Source organism: Rattus rattus, chromosome 4, assembly GCF_011064425.1.
Source record: "Rattus rattus isolate New Zealand chromosome 4, Rrattus_CSIRO_v1, whole genome shotgun sequence".
Taxonomy (NCBI): Eukaryota; Metazoa; Chordata; class Mammalia; order Rodentia; family Muridae; genus Rattus; species Rattus rattus.
The window spans coordinates 86,115,627-86,143,419 of record NC_046157.1 but is presented as its reverse complement, the minus strand read 5'-3'; the positions used below and the strand labels follow the sequence as shown (position 1 = coordinate 86,143,419).

Here is a 27,793-nt window from a genome sequence, read left to right as displayed (position 1 = left end):
GGAATTGTGGTGCACGGTTGTCATCCTAGTGCTTAACATATAAAATCATGGGCTGTGATATGAAAAATCAAATTTTTTGTTCAAACGTATATTATTGTATAAGATATGATGCCAGTTAAAGTTGTCCCCTGCCTTCTGCATAATGGCTAAAAACGTCACTTTGGAGTTTTTCCCAAAGCCAAATGAACTTGACTAGCATGGGTACTTAAGCAATGCCCTGGTCACGCCAGCCTGGAAGGTAACTCCAGCAGTGCTACGCTTTTATCATGTGGAGATGTGAGCGTTGGGAACATTGGGAACTAGCAATGCTCACAGGTGGGATTCCAGAAACACTCTGGTGAGCATGAGGAAAGGCCATTGCCCTACACAGAGCTTCATGTTTGCAAAGGTGTGCTTCTGCAGGTGGGCGAGCATCAGCAGGTGAGGATGCCTCTACAGGTGAGCATGTGTCCGCAGGTGAGCATGTGTCTATAGGTGGGCATGTGTCTACAGGTGAGCATGTGTCCGCAGGTGGTTATATGTCTGCAGGTGAGTGTGTGTCTACAGGTGAGCATGTGTCTACAGGTGAGCATATGTCTGCAGGTGGGTGGGTCTGCAGGTGGGCGTGCATCTACAGGTGAGTGCACCCCTACAAATAAATGAACATCAAGCACACTGACTCACACACTCTGTCTGCATTTACTGAGGTCTTTCCTGACATCAAGTTCTCTAGATTCCTGGTCTTTGGAGAATATGAAGCCAGAATGAGAGTGGTAGGTCTAATATGGAGAGCCCAAGGGACCCAGAGGTCACAACTGGATTGTGACATTAATCTTGACTGTCCGCAGTGTTTGAATTTGGAGCTCTTAGATACGGCTCCAGTGTAAGGAGACAAAACCCATTTTCTCCTTTGTACCCTGACTTATTCTCAAAACCCGTTACTCTCTCTTAATGGGAAGTCATTCCCTTAAACAGGGTTTCATGGTCATAGCTTTCGCTGTATTGATGATTTCCATTTTAAGTCATTACTGTAGAATAGAAAATAACTCATAGGAATATAAAACTTAAAACAAATATGTATGTGGAGGTAGCTCAGGGACCTCTGAGTAAATAAAATGGTTCCAGAACCATCCATGGCTAAGTTGTAGTGATGGCTCAGAAATTTAGGTGTGGGGAGGACACAAGGCCAGGATATTGAGAACAACATCCGTGAATCTGCACAAAGGAGGATGTCAAAGGAGGACTATTAGAGTGTGCTGAATTATCAAGTATTATTCAGAAAAACAGAACCAATAAATGGTTGGATAGACGGATAGATGATAGGTTATTACGTATATAATTAGATGGTAAACGGATAGATCTGGAAAGATATTTAGTTTATATTTTTAAAACTTGTTTTCACTTTTAAACATATGGCTATTCATGTATCTGCACGTGAGAGCAGGGGCCCACAGTTGGGAGTCACCTCTCCTGTAGCTGGAGTTATAGGCATTTGTGAGCCATCTGACGTGGGTGCTGGGAGCTGAACCGGGGTCCTTTGCAAGAGCAGCAGCAGGAGCTCCTAACCACAGAGCCATCTCTCCAGCCCCCAGTAGGAGATGTGCTGTGAGAAATTGGTTGATGCGTGCCACGAACCACTCAGACAGAGGACACCGCGGGAGAAGCAGGGCTCTGGTACTCAGGAAGGCACAGGTTCGGTGCAATGACAGACAGACATGACACACTCAGGTGGTTAGAATCTGATGCGATTTTACTGAAATCTGCTTTGCAGTTATATACAATACTTGAACAGGAGCTAATTTTTTGGCCCCTTGCCGGGGTACACTCAAACAATAACCAAGAAAAAGTTTAATGGTTTATATGAAGTTCAGAACAGAAAGCAAGACAGGAAATAAATTTCCCTGAGAATCGGACTGGTGTCATAAACCTCATTTACCTCAATCTCTAAATATCATCTCTCGGATAACAACAGGACAGCCGGCTGTAAGGAATCTTTAGTCTTTTACTCTCTCAGCCAAAATTTATGTAATCGTCTTTTTAAAGATAGGAAAGTTACTTTTGATAATAGGCAAGCACAGGGACGTTATCTGGCCAAGTGTTCTATAAAATTTAAAGAATAATATAATACTCTTTTTTCTTCAGTATTAACTCATCTATCACCTTCTTCATCATATGTCCCTGTGTAGGGCAATGACTCTGCAGTGGTCCTGTATCTACTCATGCTGTTTTTACCTAAAGGAAGGGCCCACCACCTTCCTCTAATTAAATAATGTTTTCTTCCATGTAACTACTTGACAGGAATTCATAAATATTTGGATTTTTTTTTATAATTGATGGGACTTCCCCCTCTAATAGCTAGTGCCTTAATTCTTTCACTATCTAGGAGGTCTGAATTATCCACAGTTGATTCTTCCTGTTGTAAGTTATTGATCACAACTCTTAGAGTTTCATTCTGTTTCTACTTAATTTTTGCTAGTGGCATGGCCCATAAAGGTCTTGACGTTCCTGTTAGTAGAAAAAGAAACAAAAGAGCCAGGATGTAGCTCCCTATCGTACCCATTCGAATCAGCTAGGCAGAAAGTCGAGGAGGAAGTGGCCAAGTGTCTCCAGGAGACCAAGTTCCGAGGAACACACATCTCAGGCCTGCTGACCATGATTGCTTCCTGTCAGACAGGCACCACTGGAGCTGGCCCAGCAGACGCGACTTCAGATCCTAACATTATGGTACTTGGCTTGTGTGCTCCTGGAAGTCGGTTCAGTGAGTTTAGTGGGTTCTTCGAAACAGCACAGATTCACTTACACTATGAATCTGTGTACCTCCTACTATGTGCATGTCAGGTGTTTTCAGCATTGAGACCCCTGCCCAGCTCCTGCTCTCTACTTATGCAGAGCCTCCTGGGCAGCCTCATAGGGAGCTTAGCGTGTTTTCAGAGCTTTCTTGACTGTGAGTGCAGCCCTGGACAAATGAGTGGCCTTTGCTTGTATAGGAATACAGACCTTGTCAAAGCCATCACAGACACCTCACTCCCTACACTTTGAGTCTCTTCCTTGTAGCTTATCTGTTGTGTGTCCCATCTACTGTCTATGGCCTCAGGTAGCTGCAAAAGGGAACCTTTAAAGATGTTTCTCCCAGCACCCCTCAGGACGAGAATCCCTACCTTTTCTGCTTTAGAAGTGTGGAAGACTCTAACAACGGTTATATTCTTCTTGGTGCCTATCTTCGGGGAGGAAAGACAATGGTCACTGTAATACATGAATAAACCAAGACTATCAGCAGGTGCCAAATGCCATGCAAAGAATACAACAGAGTTGAGTATGGGCAACCACCAGTGCTAAGATGGGAAGGTGTGCTGGTTAGGCCATCAGCTTTGGCCATAATGGCAAGACAGATTTGAGCAAGGACTTGAATCAGTTTGGGGTCAGACAGGTAGGAATCTGGAGGGAGAGACAGCTGGTGTGACCACACTGTGTCCCCACAGGTTCTACAGTTACGTTAAAAAGGCCTTGTCATCTATTCCACAGCAGAATGGGTAGGAAATGGGTTCACTATGTAGAGAGAGGAGTTCTAAGGTACCGTCCACCTCTACCAAGGGCTTTCTCTTCCCGCTGATGAGCGCATATGCTCTACGCCCAAGCCCCTCTTTCTTACCACAAGAACTTGCCTAGCTCATGACTTTAACTTTTCATTTTACTTGGCCATCTACTCCCGAGTCATTTCTAGAAATTTCTAATATGAAGAGCCTACTGATGATATCACGGCAGACACTCTGAGGAGATGTATCCTGTCCCACCCTTTCCCTCTCTCCCTTTTCTGATGCCGTGGTGACCATGTTCCTTTCTGTCCCATGACTCCTCCGCTCATTTCCCAGAACCTGGCCCTGCTTCCTTTTCCAGATCTCTGGTTCTGCTTGTCTCTGTACTGTCAGCAGGGTTTCTAGCAGGAGCTCACTCCTGCAGATCTAGACTGTTTTGTTTGTTTGTTTGTTTGTTTTAATCTTAATAAATTTGTTAAAATGTTGTGGAATTTCCAGGAGGGCTGGACATGCTGTGCCCGGGAAGGCATAGCCAGAGACTGTGCTCCCAGCCAGGCCGCAGACTGTCTGGCAAGCCCAGTTCACCCACTAATGCCAAGCACACGGTGACACTGGCAGGGAACACTAAATGACATTGTGTCCCTGGGAACTTCAGCCTGTGAAATCTGAAATTGGTGCCCAGCAAATCAAAATCTTAGTCTCCTTTCCTTTATATCACTAGCTGTTTCTTCCCCCTCCTGCTTCTTATTTTATTTTTTTTATTCATGTGTAAATATGTGTCCAAGTGTGTGTGTATGTATGTGTGCACATGTGTGTGTGTGTGTGTGTGTGTGTGTGTGTGTGTGTGTGTGTGTGTGTGTGTGTGTGTGTGTGTGTACTAGTCGCTCTACAGAGAACACATGCAGGGGGGCCAAAGGAGGGTGTCAGGTGTTCTCCATCTGGCTGTACCTGTTTGTTTTCTCAGCTAGACTGGAAGCCTGTAGTTCTCAAGGATCCCCTGTCTCCACCCATTTTGGGGCTGGAGTGGCAGGCATTCGCTGAACTTCTGGCTTACCGTGGTCCTGGAATCCAAACTTGAAGCCTCGTACTTGCACAGCAAGCTCTCTTGGCTTAGACGAACTCTGGCAATTTTAAACCACAGTGCAATGCCTACCTGAAGTCTCTGTGTGCTAGCCAGAAACAAATGTTTATTCCCTTTACTTTTTTAGTTAAAGAATGCATAAACTGATTGTTTAAAGAGACTTGGATTCTCTGTTCTAATGAGGTTCCCTCCAAATATCTATCTCCTATGAAATTTCATCTATTCTCAGAAGGGTGAGCATTGCTATGCCCACAGAACTGAAGAATAAAATTAAATTACTTATCTCTTGGCTTTAAATCAAGCTGTATATTAAATTTTGTCTTAGTTATTATTTATTCTTTTAAACATATGTTTTTATTTTGTCTTCGAGATAGGGTTTTCAGTATATCCCAGGCTAGCCTTGAACTCACAGAGAAGTCCACTTTTGATTTACAGGAATCCTTCCAAGTGCTGGGAGCACAGACCATACCACCCCGGTGTCTGTAGGTTTGTTTAAGTAGCATCACACTCACCCACCATTAGGGTTTTCTTTCTTCATCCTGGCGGAACACTGACGTCCATGTTTAGATGCTTCTCGAAGCATCTATTCATTTCACATTTCTCAAGATAACAGTGAAGTAACCCTGGACCACAAAAGCCTAGCCAATTCAGCAGGGGCACTCCTGTTCCTTGGCCTGCAACCTAAAACCACCTGTGCTTTTAATATTTAGATTCTGTGCTGTGTCCACTGTGTTAGGGGCCATTCTCTTTCCTCATTTAGGAGTTCCTTACTGGGAATTTGCCCATTGGCAATGCTCGCTCAATCTTAACAAGCAGAGAGCGGGCAGGTAAAAATCACTAGTGTTGATTTTATCAACATTTTTATGTATTTGCTTCACTTTTTAACCATGGGCCTATGCATTCACAGCACCTCCTTTTTCTACCTATAATCTTACTATGCTTCATTTCAAGATGAGATTTTTGACCCTACCCCATCAATTTACAAGGAATAGGATTCATAAACACAAATACACCCAGGTAGGATTGATTCCTTGAAGGACAAGTCATAGAATGTGCATGCAGAAATGTCCGCTTGGGGGCTGGAGAGAAATCTCAGTGGTTAAGAGCCCTCCCTGCTCTTACAGAAGTCGAGAGTACCATTCCCAGTACCACATCAGGTGATCCACAGGCTCCTTTTAACTCCGGGTGTGCAACACTGCTGCCCTCTTCTGGACTCTGTGGGTACCTGCATTCATGAGCACACATCCATACACAAACATGAGACTAAAAAAGAAACCTTTAAAAAAGAGTTGGTTTCAAATCAGAAGTAGAGCTGTGCATTTTCATCCTGTTAATCATAAATCTTGTGACTTCGAAGAAAACAAGAAAAATCTTATCCACAGCCAATAATATTTTTATTCTTGTTTGTTTTGTTTTTGTTTTGGATAGCATTACATTCGATGGAACAGCAATCCCGATGGAACATACGGACACTGTAGGGTGACCAGGTGCCAATACAGAATGATCCCAACTTTGATAATAAATATAAACATGTCTGCAAACTGGCAAAATCCAAATGAATCCTAGCCCCAGGGTGACACTCTAGGTGGCCATGGCACTGCCCTCACTGGCTTCATTGGCTCACCAGTCCTGTTTTAGTACATCCCAACATTCGCACTAACTCCGAGTTCAGTGGTCCAACGTCACTTGCACTCTAACTCTGTTTCTCTCACCTTGGATGCATTCTCTGTATGCTCTTGCGAGCCAATAACAGCATTCTTGAAAGATTCCATCGTGCCACTTCAGCTGACTTAATAAGCTTACTCATTATTGTCCCCCCAGTTAGCCAGAGCTCTCTGGCTGATAATCAGTGTGATAGCTGTAATGGATCCTTTTGGTTCTTTATGTGACAAGTTGCCCCAAATAACAAAGAAAAAAGTCAAGTAATAGAGCCAAGATTACTGCAGTGGAGTTATGGACACAGGACACTTAGTTTATTAAAAGTCTCCATTCCCACTTGAAATCTGATAGCCTGAATCTAATGTGGGGATTTAGAGGCTAATGCATATCACACAGGAAATATTTCCTAAGGCTCATTTTCCTTTGCTAGCCTGGCCTGTGTAGGCTGGGTTGGGCCTAGGATACAATAAATCACACGGGAAGGAAGTTCATTGCAACAATGTTTCTCATTCGCCAGCCTTGAACACTGTATCTATTTACAAAAGCAAGAGGTTTCACCTGGCCTACCCTAAATTTCAACTTTTCCAACCCACATACATAATTTATCTTTTTCTCCTTCTTAGCCCTAGGGCTAAGATGCAGTCATTTTGGAACACACAACCTGAGAACTCCAGCCCACAACTCCAGCCCTGCAAACATCCATGCATGATAACGGACTGGCTTAGGTAGGGTTTCCATTGCTGTGAAGAGACACTATGTCCAAGGCAACTCTTTTAAAGGACAATGTTTATTTGGGGCTGGGCTACAGTTTCAGAGGTTCAGTCCATTATCATCAGGGAGGGAAGCATGGCAGCATCCAGGCAGACATGGTGCTGGAGGAGCTGAGAGTTCTATGTCTTGATCTCAAGGCAGACCAGAGAAGACTCCATTCCACTGCTGCTGCTATTCTTGGTGATCATTTCGTGGTACTGGCATCTTCAGTACACTGGGGTCTTCTGCTGCTGCAACTACACTTCACAATGGCCACCAGTAGGTTCCTTTCATGGTGTCAAGCCTCAGCTTCTTTGCATGACCCCTCTCAGTACTGTGCTGTCAATTGCCAATATGGCTGCCCTTTCACTGACCTCTCACAGTGCTGAACCTGAGCTGCTCTCCATGACCTCCTCATGCCTTCAAAACCAGTACCACCTGGGTGATTCATACACATTACCAAGTCCAGCTGCAGCATGAGGTATCTCTGGCTATCTCTGGAACACAGCTTCTTTGTTCTCACAAAACACTTCCCAGAAGATTTCACCTCAGTGATGCTGGTCTCTTCTTAATCACCGCTTATTTCTTAGCTCCAGCTTACCAGCATCAATTGTCCCAGTTGTCCCTGCCACACTCTAAAGCCAGAGCCACGTGGCTGAAGTTACTAACTTCTGCTGCTTGCTGGGGCTGGAACATGGCCCCCTTGTTCTATTACATTATCACCAGCTTTCTGTTTCCCAACATCTTCACTGCCTAAACTTGGCTATCCAGGAACCTACTCTGTAGGTTGAACTCAAGAGATCCACATGGCTCTGTGTCCTGAATTCTGGATTTAAAATAGCAAACCACCACGCCTGGATCTAAGCCTTTCTCTACTTGGGACTTTCTCTATCCTAGCCTGGCCTTGAACTCAGACATCTATCTGCTTGCTTCTGTCTCCTGGGATTAAAGGTGTGTACCGCATGCCTGGACCTAAGCTGTTCATGGCCCCTATTCCTCATGATCTGGATCAAAAGCCTGTGTTTCTGGATTGTGGTTTAACAAGTGAGCAAACAAGTGAGCACCCAGGATTTCGAAAGTCAAAAAGGAACCTGTGGGCTGTGTAGTTTTAGTTTTCCAAGGAATTTGTTTTGTGCCTTTCTTCTTCCTTCCCCAAGTCTCTTGACAGTACAGTGACACCTGTCTTAGAATACAGAGAGCCTGGAACAGGGGAATACCTCACTGCCCAACCTGTCCTCACAACCAACTTTCTGATCTATAGTCTCTTTGAATCACATCTCGCAAACATGAATGACTCAGCCCTGTCTGCCATTTTCCCCACCTTCTGCCTAAACACAGGCTCTTTCCGAAGTTATTAGTTAGGTTCTTATAGACTATTATTCTAGTGTCACTAGACAACCGGGGTACCCTTTTGGAGAACTGATAAAAGGAATTTAAAACAGAATCAGAGAGAACACTGAGGACCGTCTTTTATTAGAGTTTGAGAGAAACCCAGAGGGCAAGCTTTATAGAAGCCCTGGCAACAGCTGAGAGGAGGAGGAAGGGTAAGAGGAAGGAATTATGTCCTGCCTCCTGGGCCTGGGTTCGACTGGGAGCTGGGCAGGTGAGGGCAGCTGCAGAAGTTGCAGGGGGTTGAGAGCAAGAGTTGAGAAAGCTCACACTGTCAAGGGAATTGTGCTTAAGATTTGGAACAGTCTATAAAAACCAAAGAGAAAAAAGAGGGGACACTATTTATTTGCACACATAGCAATAATGTGCTAGATGCAACTTCCTCGAGGGAGGGCTTCTGTGGGGTAAAGAGTATTTTCTCCTTAAGGGGTAATTATCCCTCCCATTCCATTGGCTTATTATCTTCCAGTAAATCCTCTGTTGTTTTGTTTTGTTTTCCTTTTGTTTTTTTGAGGCATGGTCTCCTGACCAGGTGATTGACAGGTGTTGTTAAATGAGCTCTAAGAGAAAGGGACCATGGTATGTGAAATTCTAGACTTTGAGATGGATCATAATGGCATGTCTCCACCCAGATCCATTTTTTTCTGACCAATAGACCTCATCAAAGCACACCCCCTCACATGATATTTTTCAATCTTAAAGAGGGAAAATGTGGTGCTTCCTTTTCTCCTGTTACCAGGGAAACGGGAGGTTAAGGTACTCCAAGACGGCTGATGTCTATTTAGCTACCTAATATTAGGACTAAAGAAAGATTTCTTCTACATATTTGTTATATATATGTGTGTGTGTGTGTGTGTGTATCTATTTGGGTGAGGAAAGGGGCTTAAAATATGAAAAGAAAAAGCAGTGGAATTATTCTGAAGTCCTCTTTTGGTGTTCTGGTTGACTCATGTTCCTTCTTAAGTCCAAGAAATTATAGTTTCGTGATTTATTTTAGAGTCTGTTCCTTTTCTTCCTGCCTGGGTGACTCCTACCCACCCTTCTAGGCTTATATGAATTCCAGCCACAAGCGAGAGGAGATGAATTCCACTGATGCCTGAATCCTCTGCTCTGAGACGTGTATTATAGTTGTTTATAGCCTCACAAATTGTCCTGTGCTCTAGTGTCCAAGGTCCTGTAAGGCTATGGCTTTTGTCATTTTTGACTCCATGCTCTTCTTTGGAAAACTGTGGGATATGAGCACGTGTGTGGCTTCCTGTCATCCTTAAAGACTGTTGTGCTACCATTGACATGGCTCCCTTGGTTGGGAGGGAATATTAGAATATTTATGATGTCCCACAGATAGATGTACAGACAGCATCAAGGGTGTTGTTCCAGAAGATCTTTACTTTTGCAAAAAGCTGCATAATGACTAAAGCTGGGAGAGCAAGCACACCAGGTTGGGAAGTTCACTTGGGCTTTATTCTAATGTGGTGTGGGACCTGTGGCTTACTCCATTGTTGGGAGCTTGACCTCACGGTCTGATGGGATCGGCTAATTTGTAATCATCAGGAAGGGGAAGGGTGTGATACAGAGTGAAGTTTCGGGAATATCTTCTTGTCTCAGGTTTCAGCAAACAAGCATATGCATGAGAGTTTCACTAGATGGAAGAGGGTTATAGCCTTTGTTCACACAGCCATCTTTGATGGAAAAGTCTGCCTCACAATTGGACACATTAACTTGTCTGAGACTGGAGGGTACTGGAGTATATGAAGGACCATAATCTTTTTTTCGATGTTAAGTAGCCAATCTATTGTTAACACTGCATCAGCTCCTACAGCATCTGCTTGGGCTACATGTAACACAGATAAGTTGTGAGTGTTCAATGTCAGAAGCACAGGATCATGTTCGTGTCTTTGCTCAATGCCAGAATCCTTGACTAACAATAAATTACAGGGCATACCAATTTCACGGTGGCCGTTTGCCAGACATTCCCTCTTCCCTTGGTAATCTTGGCTTAGGTGAAAAAGATTCACTTTTATTCCAGGTTTAATTACTAACAATATTCTCAGAGCACATATTATGTACCACACAATCTTTTGTATCATCTGTCTCTATAGATATCTGTATCTATACATATTTTATGTTCATGTATAGGTTGCAGAATGCCCACCACAGAACTCAAGATGTTTCAGAAGTCTGGAGAAGCCAGGACGCCAATAGCAATCTAAATAAGATGAAACAGTAACTGAGCATAACAGTTGGGAATTAGCTGTTATTATAGGTCAGGCTTCGGCAGCGCACAGGCTGGACATGAAACTGCGTGATTGGATTTAACTTCAGAGCTGTCAGAACCAGGTCCAGGTGAAGGAATGAGCAGACAGATGGGTCACCTGCTGGTCTAGACAGGCAAACAGATGGATGGGCTGTCTGAACAGTGAGGGCAGAGCTAAGCTGAAGCCCTGGGGGCAATTGGGAGTCCTCTAACTATTGGTCCTTGACATGGGTGGTCACGTGACCGGTGGGTGGGGCCAAGTGCCCACAGTTCTGTGTGTCCCCTCTTAATGGAGTCTAGGTGAGAGAGTTGCATCCTTTCGTTGGTCTGGTTCTTCTGGCAAGTTCTTGGACCTAGTTTCCTTAATATGATTTTAATATGTTTTTCTGACCCAACAGTCTCAGTTCACCTCAATAAATTTGTAGCATATGGTGGTTTGAAACAGAATGGTGCCCATAGGTTCATGTATTTGAATACTTGGTCTCCAGTTAGTAGAACTCTTTGGGAAGGATTAGGAGGTGTGGTCTTGTTGGAGAATGTGTAGCACTGGCAGTGGGCTTTAAGGTTTCAAAAGATTCATGCCATTCCAAACGTGCTCTTTGCCTTCTACTTGTGGATCCAGATGTGACCCCTCAGCTGGCTTTGTGATGCACATCCTTCTTCTGCTATCATGGAATAGCCTTCTGGAACCACAGGTCCTAGGTAAACTGTTCCTTTCATAAGTCACCTCAATCTTGCATGGTATTATATCAGAAATAAAAAGTAACTAAGGCATAGGGTGGCACCCTTTCAACTCCCAGAAATAAGCCATTTGTCAGAGTATACAGTGTGAGTGATGGCAGATAGATACCTCTTCAGATATCCACCCAGGGATAGTTGTGTATGTCAAAAGGGAGTAGGAATTTGCTTGTAAAATGGAATCTCTTGAGGAAAGGCATAGTCTGAAAAATGAGTATTTTATAAAATGTGACGTAAATTTGGGCAGAGCACAGACTTAGCAGATACATTGCACATCTGTAGTCTGTTAGTAACTGAAATAACAACCTTTAAATCTACCATTTATACTTAACAAATGTAGCTTATAGTCTTTATGTAATTATGACTTTCATGTAATAACCAAATGGATACATTAGAAGCTTCTGCTTTTCTTTCTTTCTTCCTTTCCTTTTTACTTTCTGAGAATAAGAATCATCCTTTTTTTTTATCTCGTTTCAAATAACCTAAGGTTTGGTTTTTATTGCATTTATGCCAAGAGTTAAACAGATGGTTTCTAAATTTTGCCCGAGATTCCCCTTGGCCCCTTCCCTGGGCTCTCTGGAGTGGTCTTGGTCTCTGTTGGGATCCAGCCCTTCTTCTGGTGATTCTCTTGGAACTCTCCCAAGCGGAGCTTTCTAAATTTAGAGCCTCAGGACTGGACTAACCACGGATGAGCACCAAAAATCCCAACGGTACCGGTGCAAAGCCCTTTCTGAGAGTTCTAACAAATATGGTCTTTTAGCAGAAAGATGTTTGAAAACAGAATGTTTCTTTTATTTCTTTTGTCTTGTCCAGGAATGCTACTTTATACCTTCCACATCACTCTGGGGTTTGAGAAACTAAAAGTATTCAATTAAAATACTTGTTTTCACATGTACACAGTTACACACTACACCGTTAGCTATTTTCCAGTAGACACAAACTTTCAGTTCTACATTGCATAATGTGATATAAAATGTAGCCACAATAGTCTAATAGCAACACTTAGGTCTAAAAACTTGTTTTTTTTTTTGTTGTTGTTGTTGTTTTTTTTAATACTCTAAAGGAGATCAGAAACTTCACTATAACCAAGTTCAAACTTCAAGGTCAGAAACATACCATGTGCTAGAACAGGGAGATGTGGTAATTATTGTTTTCTCATTGCTGTGACAAAATATTAGACTAAAGCAACTTCAGTGAGGAAGGATTTATTCTGGATGAGGTTTGAAGGGATCAGCCCATCCATGGCAGGGAAAGTGTGGTAGCAGAGACTGTTTCTGGTCACATCCTCTCTGCAGTGAGGAAGCAGGGAAAGATGAATTCTCGAGCTCAGCTGGCTTCCTCTTTCCTCCCTTTGTTATTAGTTCTGGAATTCCAGTCTGAGGGATGCCACCCACAACGGCGACCTGTCTTTCTTCCTCAGTTAAACCTCTGTGGAAGTTCTGTCGAAGTCAGGAACAGGGGAGTGTCTCCTTGGTAATTCCTGTCAGACAGACAGTGAAGATGGATGGCCAGAGTGGTTCCCATTGGAAGTTATCCCTTCTGATTTAGAGCATTAATCCTGACTATTGGTCATCACCTCCTTTGGTCTAGTAGAAAAATTTTATTATCTGTTACGCTATAGCAATGGTGAACTAAAACAACAGCAAAAAAAAAGGGGGGGGAAGGAGTGTTTGGTGAGTTTTTAATTTGTTCAAATATTTCTATAAATAGTTATCTTAGGAGAAACAAGTCACCTGGGGCAGTCAGCTTTAAGCTTATAATCAGAGGATCCTGCTAACTTGTTGCAGTGTCTGTTTGTTTATTAAGGGTCCATGCTGACCAGGTCTTCCACGACTTTCAGGATCAGGAAGAAACCAGTCTAGAGCCTGTCTCTGATCTCTGATTTCTAGAATTGGTCATCAGCATCCTGTTTCAGTTTGCCATGGCTGTGGGCTTCTGCATGAACCTTAGATGCAGTGCCCAGTCAGTGACTAACAACCTCGTAGTTGAGGCAGAATCTCTGGGAGCCTGAATGGCAGACAAGACCTTTCGGTGTAAGTCGTTTCCAGCTACAGTCTAGCTTTGCCTTTCCCTTGTCTCATGCTTTTAACGTTTTGATAAAGTCAGCCGACACGTGGAGTTGATGCTCGGGACAGGCGTGATCTGGGTGGTATGTCCTAAGGCAGCGCAGTGCGGAAAAGGAGGCAGAGACCGGATGCTGAGAGGGCCAGTCCAGGAACAATGGTTCCAGGGACAGTGGGGCACCCCCATCTCCTGCTGCTTCTCCCAGCCACTCTCTCTTCCTCCAAATCTCCAGTTACCGTAACCTGTCATACATACCGCAGCAGGTCCAATACCTTTTCCTTCTTGCTACCGCCTCCCCGCCCCCACTGCAGCCTTTCTATAGGCAGGCGTTCATCTCTTATTCCATAGGATCCAAGGGCTTTCCTTCCCACCGTTTCTTCCTTCCCTCATGTTCTTTTCCCTTCAGTACATCTTAGAAGTTTTGTCCCCTCCCCCCTCAACACACACACTCTCAGGTTGATGTAGCTCTCTCTAAGCTCTCTGTGTTTTCTTGTTCTGTGTAAACTATTGAGATGCCAGAAATTGCATTTGGTCCATTCAGTTATGAAAAATGGCTGACCTATTATCGAATCCCCAAAGCCAGTCCTCGCTATCAAAGTTCTCAGCCAACCTAACTCATTTCTAATGGAAAAAAAAAAACCTGTGTCTTTATTATTTTCCAGTTCATATAGGTGGCCACGACCCACATCTCACGTGAAGTTTAATTCCTTGAATAACATAGGAAGACATCCGTGGGAGTAGATGGGTGGTTCTCGAGCTAGGCGGGTTTACAAACAGGCAGAAAGGCACACATCTGCTGTCAGGATTTTTTTCAGTGCTTTACTTCAATTCCAAGGGATTTTCCCCTTAGGTACCATATGTTACCTATTTGCCATTTCTGTTTGGTACCCAGGAGATGTTTGTACCACAGGGAAAATGGAGCTGACTGATCAACAGGATGCCCAAGAGGGAGGCTCTCTCTCTATGATAAGGAAATGGCTACTGTGGGGTGGGCGTGGGAGGGTGGGGTAGGCTGGGAGGACTCAACTTTTGAGATCTCCTTTGGAAAAGAGAGCATGTAGAAACTAAGTGTCAGGAAACAGAGTTCCCCGACACCTCTGCTGGCGTGTGCTCTCTGAGGAAGTAACATGACCATTGCAGCAGACATTCTAAATAAGGGTATTTCTCCCCTGGTCATGGAGTCTATCATTTTCTTAATAAAATGTATTTTACATGGTTATTAAAATAGTACACCGAGCCTCATGCATCTGACCTGGATATAGGAGGGGTAAGGGCAGTGAAGACCACACAGAATTTATGTCACCTGTAAACTCAGGGGCTGGAGTACAACTTGTCCTTTTGGGCAAACCCAATAATAGCTCATCCTCCTCTTGCCCTGTGCACAGGAGTAAACTTTTTCTGTACCAGGCCTTGTACTTTAGATTTTTATGGACCATAAAATGTCTGCTGTGGCCTTCTCCGACCTGCCATTGTAGTGGAAAACCAGCTACAGATGAGTGTTGATGTTTATATTGGAAGGCAAAACTTTACAGAATAAAGCAGTGAGCTGGATCTGGCCTGTTGTCATGGTTAATGAACCACGTCCTTATCTGCGGCTTCATAAGAGAGAAACATGAGATTGAGTAAGGGAGGGAGCAAGGGAGGGAGGGAGGGAGGAAGGGAGGTAGGTATAGGTAGGTGGGTAGATAGGTAAGACAGATAGATAGATAGATAGATAGATAGATAGATAGATAGATAGATAGATGGATGGATGGATGGATGGATGGATGGATGGATGGATGGATGGATGGATGGATGGATGATGGATGGATGGACGGACATACAGACAGACATACAGACAGATGGAGGGTAGATAGATTGACAGACAGACATAGGTAGGTAGGCATGTAGGTAGGTGGGTGGGTAGGTACATAAACTGAGCCAGTGACCTCCTAGGCACCACTGCTTAGAGGAAGCTGACACCTTTATAAAAAATGATGAAATGGTAAGATGGCTTACACAGGGTACTTGCTCCTGATCGCAAGCCTAAAGACACGAGTCTTATGCCCAGCACCCCAATACAAAAATTAGAATGAGATTTTAAAATGGAGAAAATGTCTGGATTAAAATTGGTCAGACTCAGCGAAGGCACGGCCTGGTTTTATGGCATAGGAACTAAAAGTCCTTTCTTACACGTCGATGGTAATCAGAGCTGGGTGAGTGATGTTTGCTGACGACACGGGGATTGCTGCCCAATCATAATTTTCACCCTTTAGGTTTGTTTACCTCTGTTTTTAAAGAGGAGTGGTAATTTTAAAGTTAGTATAGTAATAAGAGCAGCTTAAAACGGCAATATTTAATAAACAAAGTACAAGAGAAGCATTTGCTTATTTACTGATTTACTGTACTAGGAATTCAATTGCCTTTGACGTGTAGGTCAATGCTCTCCCACTGAGGGATATCCATACTTCCCTTCATTTTCTTTTAATCTGTCACTGTGTTTTGTTTTGTCTTTCCTTAAACTGTGGTCCCCAGACCAGCAGTGTAGCACCATTGGAGAATTTCCCAGAACTGTCAATTCTTGGGTCCACAATATGCAAGGTTTTCGTTAAATTCTATCTCACTTGAACATTCCCCTCATTCTGCCTCAGAATTGTTTCTAAATCTTTCCCATTACACTCACACAAAGCTACTGCTTTTTCAAACGGGTCTTCTCTTCCACCGTTTCAAGCTGCAGCCCATTGGTCCATTCATTTATCCCACCAGTAATAACATACAGAATGCTTCCCATGAACAAGCCATTGTGTTAGATAATCAGTACACTAATGGATGAGATTCAGAAGGAAATGAAATGTTATTGTACCCAGGGAACCCCAGTGTAAAAATATGAGATGAATCAATTCCTGTATCAAACCTATGAAGATGACATGGCATGGCGCCGAATCGGGGAAAGAACTGGGGTAGCCGGGGAAAGGTTCTCTGAGGGCTGTTTTACCTGTGGCTTGAAGGATGAGCCGGAGACTGCTTTCCAAACAGTTGTAAAGGGCAGAGGGAATCACAAGGATGGCGTAACATTTGCTGAGCTCTTGCTGTCTGGCAGCATTGATTCTGAGAGATTTACGCTTACGTTTACCAACCCTGACGGCAACCCTATAAGGCAGATACAGTCAACATTCCAGGTTTATATTATGGAAGCCAGCTGGGTCGGGCAAACAGGCTCAGTACTGGAACAAAGGTCACACTGTCTCCAAGATCCAGCGTGGGGTGCGAGAAGAGGGACACACAGACTGTATTTGCCAGAGGGAAAACACTGGCGTTATCTTTCTGCCCCAAGACATGCTCCTCAGACACCAACCGGGCAACGCAGAACTCGATTCAGTTCCGATACTGTGGGAGAACCCTGCTAATTAAGGTCGAAGCCTGCCATGACCAGATCGCTTCTCTGAGCTTGATGCAAAATGGATGTTCTTTACTAGGAGGGCTTCCCCCTCTCTGACCTTGTCTGGGGAGCCTGAACCCCCACACACTCTGCCTGGGGAAGGTCAAGTAGTCCTTGGTAGACATACAAGTTCAACTTCCTCTTTCCCCCAGCATGTACCCGGAATTCCTGGCATGCCTCTCTGTGCCAATGAGGCATTCACAGAACTTTAAACACTGGCCAGTGATTTTCATTTACTCTGAAAATTCCCCAAGATCCATATATACCCATGGCTTGCCCCAAATAAAGTATATGCATACAAAACCACGCCAATAAAGGTATGTGCACAAGCTAAGATCGTCTTAAGAGAGCTGTTCCATTGAAGATCATTGGGGAAAGCCTTCCTCTACAAGATGTGTAACACTAAGATTTCCCAGAGAAGATCATCTTTCCTATCCACACCATTCCCCATCCCTCTGAAATTCCCAGCATTGTCTAGATACTCAGAGAGAGAGAGAGAGAGAGAGAGAGAGAGAGAGAGAGAGAGAGAGAGAGAGAGAGAGAGAGAGAGAGAGAGGGAGGCAGGGAGGGAGAGAGGGAGAGAGAGAGGGAGGGAGGGAGGAGGGAGGGGGAAGCAGAGGTCCCCCACTACACAAACCACAGATACTTGCTCCTTAAATTTAATGTAGACCCTGAAAGTTCAGGACTTACCCCACAGTGCCACCTGTTTTAACTAACCGGGAAAAGAAGTAGGTCCCACGCCATTCATACTCTATCTTAGCTGCAAATTGGGGAGTTCTACAACCATCCTCAAGCTTCAGTGATTTGTCCTAATAACTCACAGAAATTCAGAGAAATGCTTTTGTCTGGCTACATGTCTGCCTCGCCTGAGCCCCGCTGACTGTTTCCCTTGAACATGAAACAGTGAGGTCTGGGACAGATGCTGTGGTTCTCAATCTCCTGTTGTACCCAGACACAGGACAGGCTGGGCTGAGGGAAGGGGTTAAGACACAGTGGGGATGGGGAGATGGCTCAGCAGGTAAAACGCCCAGTGCTTGAGTATGATGATCGAAGCGGGCTTCCCAGCACCCACACAGGAACTCTGGCATGGGCACACATGCCTGACTGTAACTCCAGTGCTGGGGCTGCAGTGGAGACAGATGGATCTAGGGCTCCTCTCCTCATGCTAAGCTCCAGGTTTAGTGAGAGACTCCAAAAATACATTGGAGAGCAGTATAGAAAGACACCTAGCATCAGTGTCTGGCCACCATATGTGTGTGCACAGACAAGCAGGTGGGTACATGTAAATACACACACACACACACACACACACACACACACAGAGAGAGAGAGAGAGAGAGAGAGAGAGAGAGAGAGAGATGCACAGAGACAGATGGACAGACACACACACACACACACAGAGAAAGAGAGAGAGAGAGAGAGACACACACAGAGACAGATGGACAGACACACACACAGAGAGAGAGAGAGAGAGAGAGAGAGAGAGAGAGAGACGCACAGAGACAGATGGACAGACACACACACACACAGAGAGAGAGAGAGAGAGAGAGAGAGAGAGAGGTGCACAGAGACAAATGGACAGACACACACACACACACACACACACACACACACACACACACACACACACACACACACACACAGCACCTGATGTTTTACTGAGGGAAAAGAACCTCTTACCATGACCTCTGACAGCAACTGATTTTTTATTTTTTTTTTTTTATTTTTTATTTTTTATTTTTTTGGTTTGAGACAGGGTCTCCCTATGTAGCACCACATGGCTTGAAACTTAATATGTAGACCCGGTTGGCCTCAAAGACACAACCACCTGCTTCTGTCTCCTGGGCAATGGGATTTAAAGACCTATGTCCTCTATCCTGGTCCACTGATGTTTTAAATCAACTTTTGTGACTGCTGCAGATAACTGAGTAAATCAATTTAAAGGGGTAAAGACTTCTTTTTAGCTCAGGGTTCCTTAGAATTTGTCCATGGTTGACTGGTTCATTGTCTCTGGTCCTGTGGGGGGAAACAAACAGAAAGGGACCTGGGGATCCATTTGGGATCGATCATGGTGACTTAGTAAATAAGTGCTGTCAAGACCAGATTGAAAGCAGCAGTATTCTGAGTTATTTTCAAGAAATGCACATTTTCCTTGAAATAGTCACCATTAAGTTGTGTGTGTGTGATTTGACTGAAAATTTACGACCATGCTTAAGGCAGTGTAAAGACTGACCTCTGGTCAGTCCTCTTACACCTGAATAAGATTCCACTATGTGTACGTACCACATTCTTTATCCTAGGAATAACTGCCTAGGCCGTTTCTGTATCTTGATCGTTGTGAGCAGAGCAACAACAAACACAGACATATGAGTGTCTCTGTGGTGTTCTGGCTTAGAGTTCCTTGGGAATGTACCCAGGAGTCACATGGCTGCATCGAGTTTCTGTTTTCCAGGACTTTCAATACTGATCTCTTCAGTGTCTACACCAGTAAACTGTCCCACCCACCAGCAGTGTGCAGGAGCTCTGTTTACTCTGTCTATACGCAAGATTTGTTCTCATTTGCTTGCCTGATAATAGCCATTCTTACTGGAGTGAGGTGGAATCTGAAAGTTGTGTGTGCACGCCTGTGTGCATGTGTATGTGTGTTATATGGATATGTGAGTGCATAAAGAGAGAAGATGATGTTTATCTTCCACAGTTAGACTTACTTTGCAATATGATGATCTCCAGAACTTAAAAAAGAAGTTAATTTTTAGCGTTGCAGTGTTTTCCCTGCATGTATGTGCACCATGGCATGCAGTGCCTATGGAGGCCAAAAGAGGGCAGCAGAATTCCTGGACCATTCTGTACATCTGCTTATGGAGGCCAGAGGATGTCTTCTGCAGTTGCTTTTCCCGCCTTAATTTTTGAGACAGGGTATCTCAGCTAATCTGGAGCTCACTGATTCGGCTAGGCTGGCTGGCCTGCAAGCCCCACGGACCCTCCATCTCTGCTTTCCGAATGCTTGACATTGAGCTTCACCTACCTTTTCCCTCACTCAGGTGCCGGAGATCTGAATGTAGGTCCCCAGGTTTGCATGGCAAATCTTTACCGACTGAGCCTTCTGCCAGCCCCTTTAAGAAAATGTTGCTTGCATCCTCCAGTGGCTAAGCATGTTCAGGACTTTTTGGAAACATTTAATTTACTGGCCAGTTTTCTTTCTTCTTGCACTGCTATTTCTTTAAACGCAATGAGGATTTTGCCAAGGAAGGACGAGGCAAGGAAAACCTGAATCCTTTCCCAAACAGGGACCCTCAGCCATTCTGTAGCCACAGGACTGTTACAGCCAGGTTGGATGCCAGTCCATCTTGTCAGATAAAAGCAGCAAGATCAATACATCACAGCAGTACTTTTCTCGTTGGTGAAAACTTTTACCCCGCATTGACGAGCCTGCAGCGCGAACCCAGCTTCTGGTCTCTCGAGCCCATCTCTTCGTTAATCTTTAAAATCTCTTTACAGGTAAAGACAAGATTCAAGTGTCTGAAGATGACTTGAAGAAGCTCCTTCTAATTAAGTGGTGTATTCTGGAATCCATCCGCTTGAGAGCCCCTGGGGTCATTACCAGGAAGGTAGTGAAGCCAGTTAAAATTCTGGTAAGTACTGGTTTTGTTCGAAAATAATGAGCTTTCTAGAGAAAGCATGTGCACTGTTCAGACATTTCCTAGATTGATATGGTTTTGATTTCCTCATTTTATTAGAACTGAATATAAATTATATATTCATACATACATTTGTATATATATATTTGTCATATATAGCATGCTTTGAAATGTGTGCACATTTTAATAAAGGCTAAATAAAGTCATTAATCTGTGTATTGTTTCACACACGTAATTCTCGCATGAAAATACTTGTGCACTCTATCAGCAGTTGCTACATTATCTCTAAGTTTAGGGACAACACTGTGTGCATAGCTCTTTAACCTATTCCACTGTTGAAGTGGAATTTTGTATCATTTGCCGGCATTCCTCAAATCTCCACTTACCTCCCAGCTCTCAGTAACGTCTCCAAACTCTACTTCTGGGAGCTGAAGTTTTGCGTTTGAGATCATCAGGTTCTTGTCTCTCCGTGCCCTGCTTACCTGTCCTCATGCTTCTTTCCACACTGGTGTAGAATTTCCATCTTTCAGAAGGCTGGAGGGTATCTCACAGTGCACATTTGTATTAGATTCTCCCCTTCCATCTGGAGACAGACACACTTGACTCCGTGTCGCCGTCCCTGGAAAGCATGCGGCAGTAAACAAGAAGGTGTAGTCATCTTCTGGACATGTTAATTCCACGTCCTTTGGCCACGCGCTCAGCCGGATAGCTTGATCCCGCAGGAAATCGACTATTCGACTTCTGAGGAGCCTCCCGTGTTATTTTCTATGTGACTATACTAACGTGCCTTCCAAAACAAGTCTCCCAGGATGCCATGTTGTCTGTGTCCTCTGACACTTCTGGGGTTCTTTGTTTTGTTTTGTTTTTTTTTTTTGTTTGTTTGTTTTTAATAATACAAATTCTAACAGGAATGAGGTAATAGCTCACGATGGTTTGGATTCCCATTTCCCTGACAGTGATATTTTACATTTTCCCCCTATACTTGTTGAATATTCTGCAGGTCTTCATCAGTAGGTATTTTTACCTCTATGCCTGTGCCTGTGCGTGTGTGCATGTGTTATGGGATGGTGGTAATACTGGGTGTAAGATCAGTACCAGGGTCTGTTGGACTCCCAGAAGCTGCTGTTATCGGCAGTGGTAAGCGACTCCATGTGGGTGCTGGGAACCAAACTCAGGTCCTGTGGAAGGAGAAGGGGCCCTCCCAAATGCTGAGTCATCTCTCCTGCCAACTTCCGGGTCTTCTTTTAAGAAATCTCTGTTTAGATTTTTGTCTGCTTTTTAGATCCAATTTTGTGCTCACCATGAAGTTGTTGGAATTGCTTGTACTGGGAACATGGACCTTTTATAGCCACCACATCCAGTCTGACAGAACGTCTGCTCACTCAACTGAGCCTCCTTAGTTGTACAGAAGGATTTTAGTTTAGAGTATTCCCGTTTGTCTGATTTTACTTTTGTTGTCTGTGATGGTTTGCCTATACTCGACCCTGGGAGTGGCACCATTAGAAGGTGGGGCCCTGTGGGAGTAGGTGTGTCACTGTGGGTGTGGGCTTGAAGACCCTCATCCTAGCTGCCTAGAAGCCTGTATTCTGCTAGCAGCCTTCAGACGAAGATGTAGAACTCCCAGCTCCTCCTGCACCATGCCTGCCTGGATGCTGCCATGCTCTTACCATGAGGAGAATAGATGAACCTCTGAACCTGTAAGGCAGCCCCAATTAAATGTTGTCCTTGTAAGAGTTGCCTTGGTCATGATGTCTGCTCACAACAGTGATCCCCAAATCCTCATTTACTAGGTCAGTATCTGGGAGGCTCCCCTCTGTTTTCTCTGGTAGTTTTATGCTCTCAAGCTTAACCCAGGTGAGTTATTACAACTGAATACTGCGTGAGATAAAAACCCACGTTCTCTCCTCTGCATATAGATATCCTATGATTCCCAACACTGTTGATTAAGAAACTGTCATCTTCCCACCGGATACTCTTGGCACCTTTATAAAAAGTCAGTTCACCGTAAATGAGTCGGCTTACTTTAGGTCTCTCTATTCTATTATATTGGTTCGTGTGTCTGGCCCTGTGCTGTTTTGATTCCTGTAGATGTGTAGTACCTTTCAGGTCATGTGATGTGTTGTCTCCAGCTTTGTTAATTTCAGAGTCAAGATCGCTTTGGCTATGTGGGGACCCTGGGATTCCATATGAAGGCTAAGTTTCAATTTTTCCAATGGAAAATGCCTTTGGAATTTTGATAACTTATTATCGTACAATATTATATGAGTCCTTAAGTTCCCTTGAGAACTAAGTGACCCTAGAACAGTTTGACACAAAAGTAGCACCATCTCACTCAAGAGATTTGTCTTTTGGAAAATATTTTAGCTAAGAGATAACCTTACAAATAGAAATTTAGCCGTGCGATCCCCTATCAGAGTTATGTAATGTTGTTTAAATCAAGCAGGTGGGCTCTTGTCAGATGACTCAACACATCTTGCTTTTCTAAAACTTTATTTATTTTTTGAGAACTTTTATATATCTGTATGGTTTATTGCCTGTGTACATATTCACCCTTTCCTGCAGCTCCTCTCAGATCCCTTTCCATGTCTCCCTTCAAACATGGCGTCCTCTCTTGCACTCAGCACCCACTGAGTCTAGTTAATGTTGCTCATACAGACATGAATATGGGGCCTGGCTAACCCACCAGAGGCTATATTCTAAAGAAAGTAGACTCTGCCTCTCCTAGCAGCCATCAGTTGTACACAGCTCCTCAACTAGGAGTAGGAACTTACGTGTCTACCCCCATTGTGTTGGCCTATGTAGAGCTTTGTTGGATCCTGCTATTTAAAGGGCCAAGTCCTCCAGGTCTGGACAGCTCTCTTGAGCTTGGTGCAAGATGGAGGACTCCCTTTTCTTAGCAGAGCTTCCTCTTCTCTGCCTGGTCTGGGGAGCCTGACCCCATATCCTCTACCTTAGGTAACCTGGGTGAGATCACAGGTTCAACTTCCTTTCTCCTCAGAAGAACCTGTCCAGCCAGCCCCGAGATTTCCTGGAATGCCTTTCCATGCAAATGAAGCATTCCTGTACCCTAGGTTCTATCCAATGATATGGACCCACCCTAGTAATCTTTACCCTCTTCCTAAAAATATAGCCCCGGATTCACCTCAATAAAATCGAGCAGCCTCCCTGAAGCTGATCCTGGTAGTCATTTCCATTGTACTCATGGACCAGTCAAACCCTGTCCTTCGACTCTGCTCCCTTTGTCCTCTTAGGCTGGTGGCCAAGAGCCCCTAGGGAGAAAGGATGTCCATAGGTCTTGGGCAGGTGACACAGTACTCTTCTTTAGTTTCTCAGAATCTGTCACTCCCTGTTCCTTCATATTCTCTGAGCTTCATAGCAGGGAGCTATAATAGAGGTTGTCTTAGTTAGGGTTTCCATTGCTGTGAAGAGACACCGTGACCATGGCAACTCTTATAAAGGCCAGGATTTAATCGGGGCTGGTTTATAGGTTGAGTCCAATTCATTATCATTAAGGCAGGAAGCACGGCAGCACGCAAGCAGACATGGTGCTGGAGAAGGAACTGAGAGTTCTACATCTTGTTCCTAAGGGAACCAGAAGAGTGGCTTACAGGCAGCTCAGAGGAGTCTCAAAGCCCACACCCCACCGTGACAGACTTCCTCCAACGAGGCCACTCTTCCTCATAGTGCCACGCCCTTGGCCAAGCATATCCAAACCACCACAAAGATGTACCATTTCTGTATGCTCCTATTGACACCTGTTTTCTGCACTGTGATGCTCAGGTATTTTTGAGCAGAGTCAGGAAGGGAGAGAAGCTCCTCTGAATGGCAGGAAGAAGTTTCTAGATGCAGGCAAGCACGAGAAGACAGCGAGAATGACATGGGTCAGCTTGGCATAGGGATGGCAGGGCAGTGAGGACAAGATGGGGTGAATTCTCCAGTTCACCATGTGAAGTCTGTGCATGTGGTCAATGGCAGGGTGGTGAAATATTACAGAATCATTCACCAGAACCAACATTTCACAGTGGTTTGCCTCAAGAGCCTGCATTACCCAGGGCGAGCACACTGGATCTCTCCGTTCTCTTTTTCCTTTTTTATACAGAGTTTGAGAGTTTGGGGATTGATACCAAGGGATTTGGGTAGAACACAAAAGAGATAAAAATCCCAATTTGTAACAGTTAAAGGATTTGGACCCCTGTGAAGACAAAGCTGGTTTCACCAATCTTACATAAGTTACAGCATTTTGTCTTATTGGGCTTTAGAGTAGTTTTACTTTTCATAATATATTGATTACTTCAAGCTGTGAATGGACTCAGAGGAAATGGTCTGCTTGTTACAATGAAGCAAAGGGGTGTGTGTGTGTGTGTGTGTGTGTGTGTGTGTGTGTGTGTCTTCCTCTGAATGTTGCTATAATCTTGGTTGAGCTTTCATTAAGCACCATTTGTATTCTGGTTAAAAAAAATAAATATCAGACTTGGTATAGATGTTTCTGTCTCACTGGGTTTCATGGTCGCTTTTTTGGAAAATCAGATTTTTTTTAAAGGAGAGATTTATTTCCTAATATTTCATTTGTTTTAGAACTTTTGTAGATGATCATTTTGACCAGGATCTTAGTCTGAAGAGAACACGTGTTCTCCAGCAGGCCTGGAACTTGTAATGATCCCCCTGCCTCACCCTCTAAAGGGCTAAGATTATAGGTGTGATCTACTCTGTCTGGCTTATATAGATGATCTTTCATTATTGCTTAACGTTTTGGTTTCAATTTTAAACAACCTGTCTGTAGAAATACAATTGATCCTTTTTGTCTCTGTGGTAACAGGGCCTTGTGCATGCTTTGCAAACCCTCTACCACCAAGCTACGTTCACAGTCCCAACATCTAGAGTATTTGTAGATTTGGGTGATTTTTTTGATACGGGCAATATTTCTCCTCCTCCTCCTCCTCCTCTTCCTCTTCTTCCTCCCCCTCTTCCTCTTCTTCCTCCTCCCTTCCTCCTCTTCCTCCCCCTCTTCCTCTTCTTCCTCCTCCCTTCCTCCTCTTCCTCCCCCTCTTCCTCTTCCTCCTTCTCCTCCTCTCCTTTTTTCTTATATTTCCACACTGGCTGTAGTCTCCAGCTCTCTGTTGACTATCAGTGTTGTCTGACAGTGCTTTGTTCTGGTCTTAAAGGGAAAGCTGTGCATTTTCTCCATCAAGTACCATGCTGGATATAGACATTTTTTGATGCTCTTTATCAAGTTCAAGACATTTTATTTCTACTTCACTGGTAACTTTTTTCATCATAAACTGGTGCTGAATTTTCTTTCTTGCCTTTCTGTATCAACTGATATCACCATATGCTTTTCCTTCTTTGTCCTATTGATATGGGTTTGTTTATTAACAATCAAATATGGAATCAGCCTTTCATTTCTCAGATAAATCATGTGACCATAGTGTGTGTGTACTGCGTGTGTGTGTGTGTGTGTGTGTGTGTGTGTGTGTGTGTGTGCTGTATGTGTTGTGTATATGCTGGATGTGTATGTGTGCTGTATGTGTATGCTATATGTGTGTGCTGTTTGTGTGTGTATATGATGAATGTGTGTATGCTGTGTGTGTGTTGTGTGTGTGCTGCATGTGTGTGTGCATGTGCTATATGTGTGGTATATATGTTTCATATGTTGTATGTGTATGCACAGAGATTGACATAGGATGTCTCCTCAACCACTCTTATTCTTTTTCCTTATTGGATTTGTTTGACTGATTTTTTTTTAAATTTTAAAATACTTTTATTGAAAAATTAAGCACAAGAGAAAACAATGGCTGTTCAATTTTAGTAATTGCTAATAATACTAAGAGGAGTGTGGTCAAACTTGTTTGGATATCCATTATTATATATTGTACATACATAATTATATACATCCATAAATACATAAGTATACACACATGTAGCACCCATGTGGGGTGGTTCACAGCTGCCTGCAATGCCGGGTAGAGAATATGGTACCCTCTTCTGGCCTCCGTAGTCACTAGCACTCACATGCATATACACACAGAACATACGTATAACTAAAATTAATCAGGGTTGCGAAGATGGCTCAGTGGTTAAGAGCATGCACTGCTTTTTCAGAAGACCCAAGTTTGGTTCCCAGCACCCTATGGCAGCTCTAAACTGTCTGTGGCTTCTGCTCCAGTGAAGGTGATGCCCTTCTCTGGACTCCCCAGTATTGTGCTCATGTACACAAATACACACATACATAGACACAGAGTCAAAATAAAATCTTTAAGAAATGAAATGCTGACCCTTAACTAGCATCTTCCTCCTGTATAGTCAAGCATGTATGTACATGTGGCTAGTAAGCAGAATTACAAACTAGTCATCTCCCAAATGGATCGTAGAAGTGATCTTTTCAGGGAGTAAGGAGTTGCTTGGTTTGTAAAAGGACTTGTTTTGCAAGCATGAGGACCTGAGTTCAGATCCCCAGCATCTATAGACAAAGCCAGGTATGACAGTGACCATTCATTATTACAGTGACCACTCATTATTACAGTGCCAGGGAAAAGAGACAGATGCGTGCACACGCGTGAACACACACACACACACACACACGTATGCAAGCATGCACATGAACACACACATCCACATGAATACACACACATGCGTCTACACACGTGTGTACGCGCACACACATGGGTGGACACATGCACGTGCAGAAAGAGGGAAAGAGAGAGAGAAGGGGGGGGATATGACCTAGTCAGGAAAGTTAGGGTTTTTTCACACTTATTATAAATGTCTCTTTTTTTTTCACAGTATGGTTATAGCTTTGTTTTTAATAACTGAAAAATCTCCCTAAAATGTATTTTAAAATAAATTATTTGAAGCTGATTTTTCTGTTTTAGAATCACACAGTTCCTTCTGGAGATCTGCTGATGCTGTCTCCGTTCTGGCTACACAGAAATCCAAAATATTTCCCTGAACCAGAGTCATTCAAACCTGTAAGTTCTCTCTCTCAGTGTATATTTCATTATCATTTCTATGTTTCTTGTAAAAAATGTGGATGCATAAGTTAACTGAATCTGTATCAGCAAGCAGCCGTATTTTTCTAGTAACTGCTCCGATTGCCAACAACAGACCAGTAGAATTTCCAATGAAGATGTCGCAATGTTTACAGATCGGGTAGAGGAGTGTGGAAGGAGCATCCTCAGAGATGAGTTTTTATAGAAAACCAGGAAAGAACATCAAAGCCAATGCCCCTGCTTCTGCTGGAAGCCTTATTTTGTATTCCTTAGGCAACCGTTTCTGTTACTGGTTTCCAAGGAG

General features: G+C 43.7%; 1 protein-coding gene across 2 annotated transcripts in view; it reads left to right on the top strand.

Moving 5' to 3' along the window:
- Nucleotides 1-27,793, top strand: part of LOC116898053 (24-hydroxycholesterol 7-alpha-hydroxylase) — a 75,950-nt gene that overhangs the window by 31,893 nt on the left and 16,264 nt on the right. For both annotated transcript variants that reach the window (XM_032899447.1, XM_032899445.1), the window contains exons 8-9: nucleotides 20,364-20,497; nucleotides 27,373-27,468. In XM_032899447.1, the coding sequence (XP_032755338.1) occupies nucleotides 20,364-20,497; nucleotides 27,373-27,468 (230 nt within the window). The remainder of the gene's footprint in view (nucleotides 1-20,363; nucleotides 20,498-27,372; nucleotides 27,469-27,793) is intronic.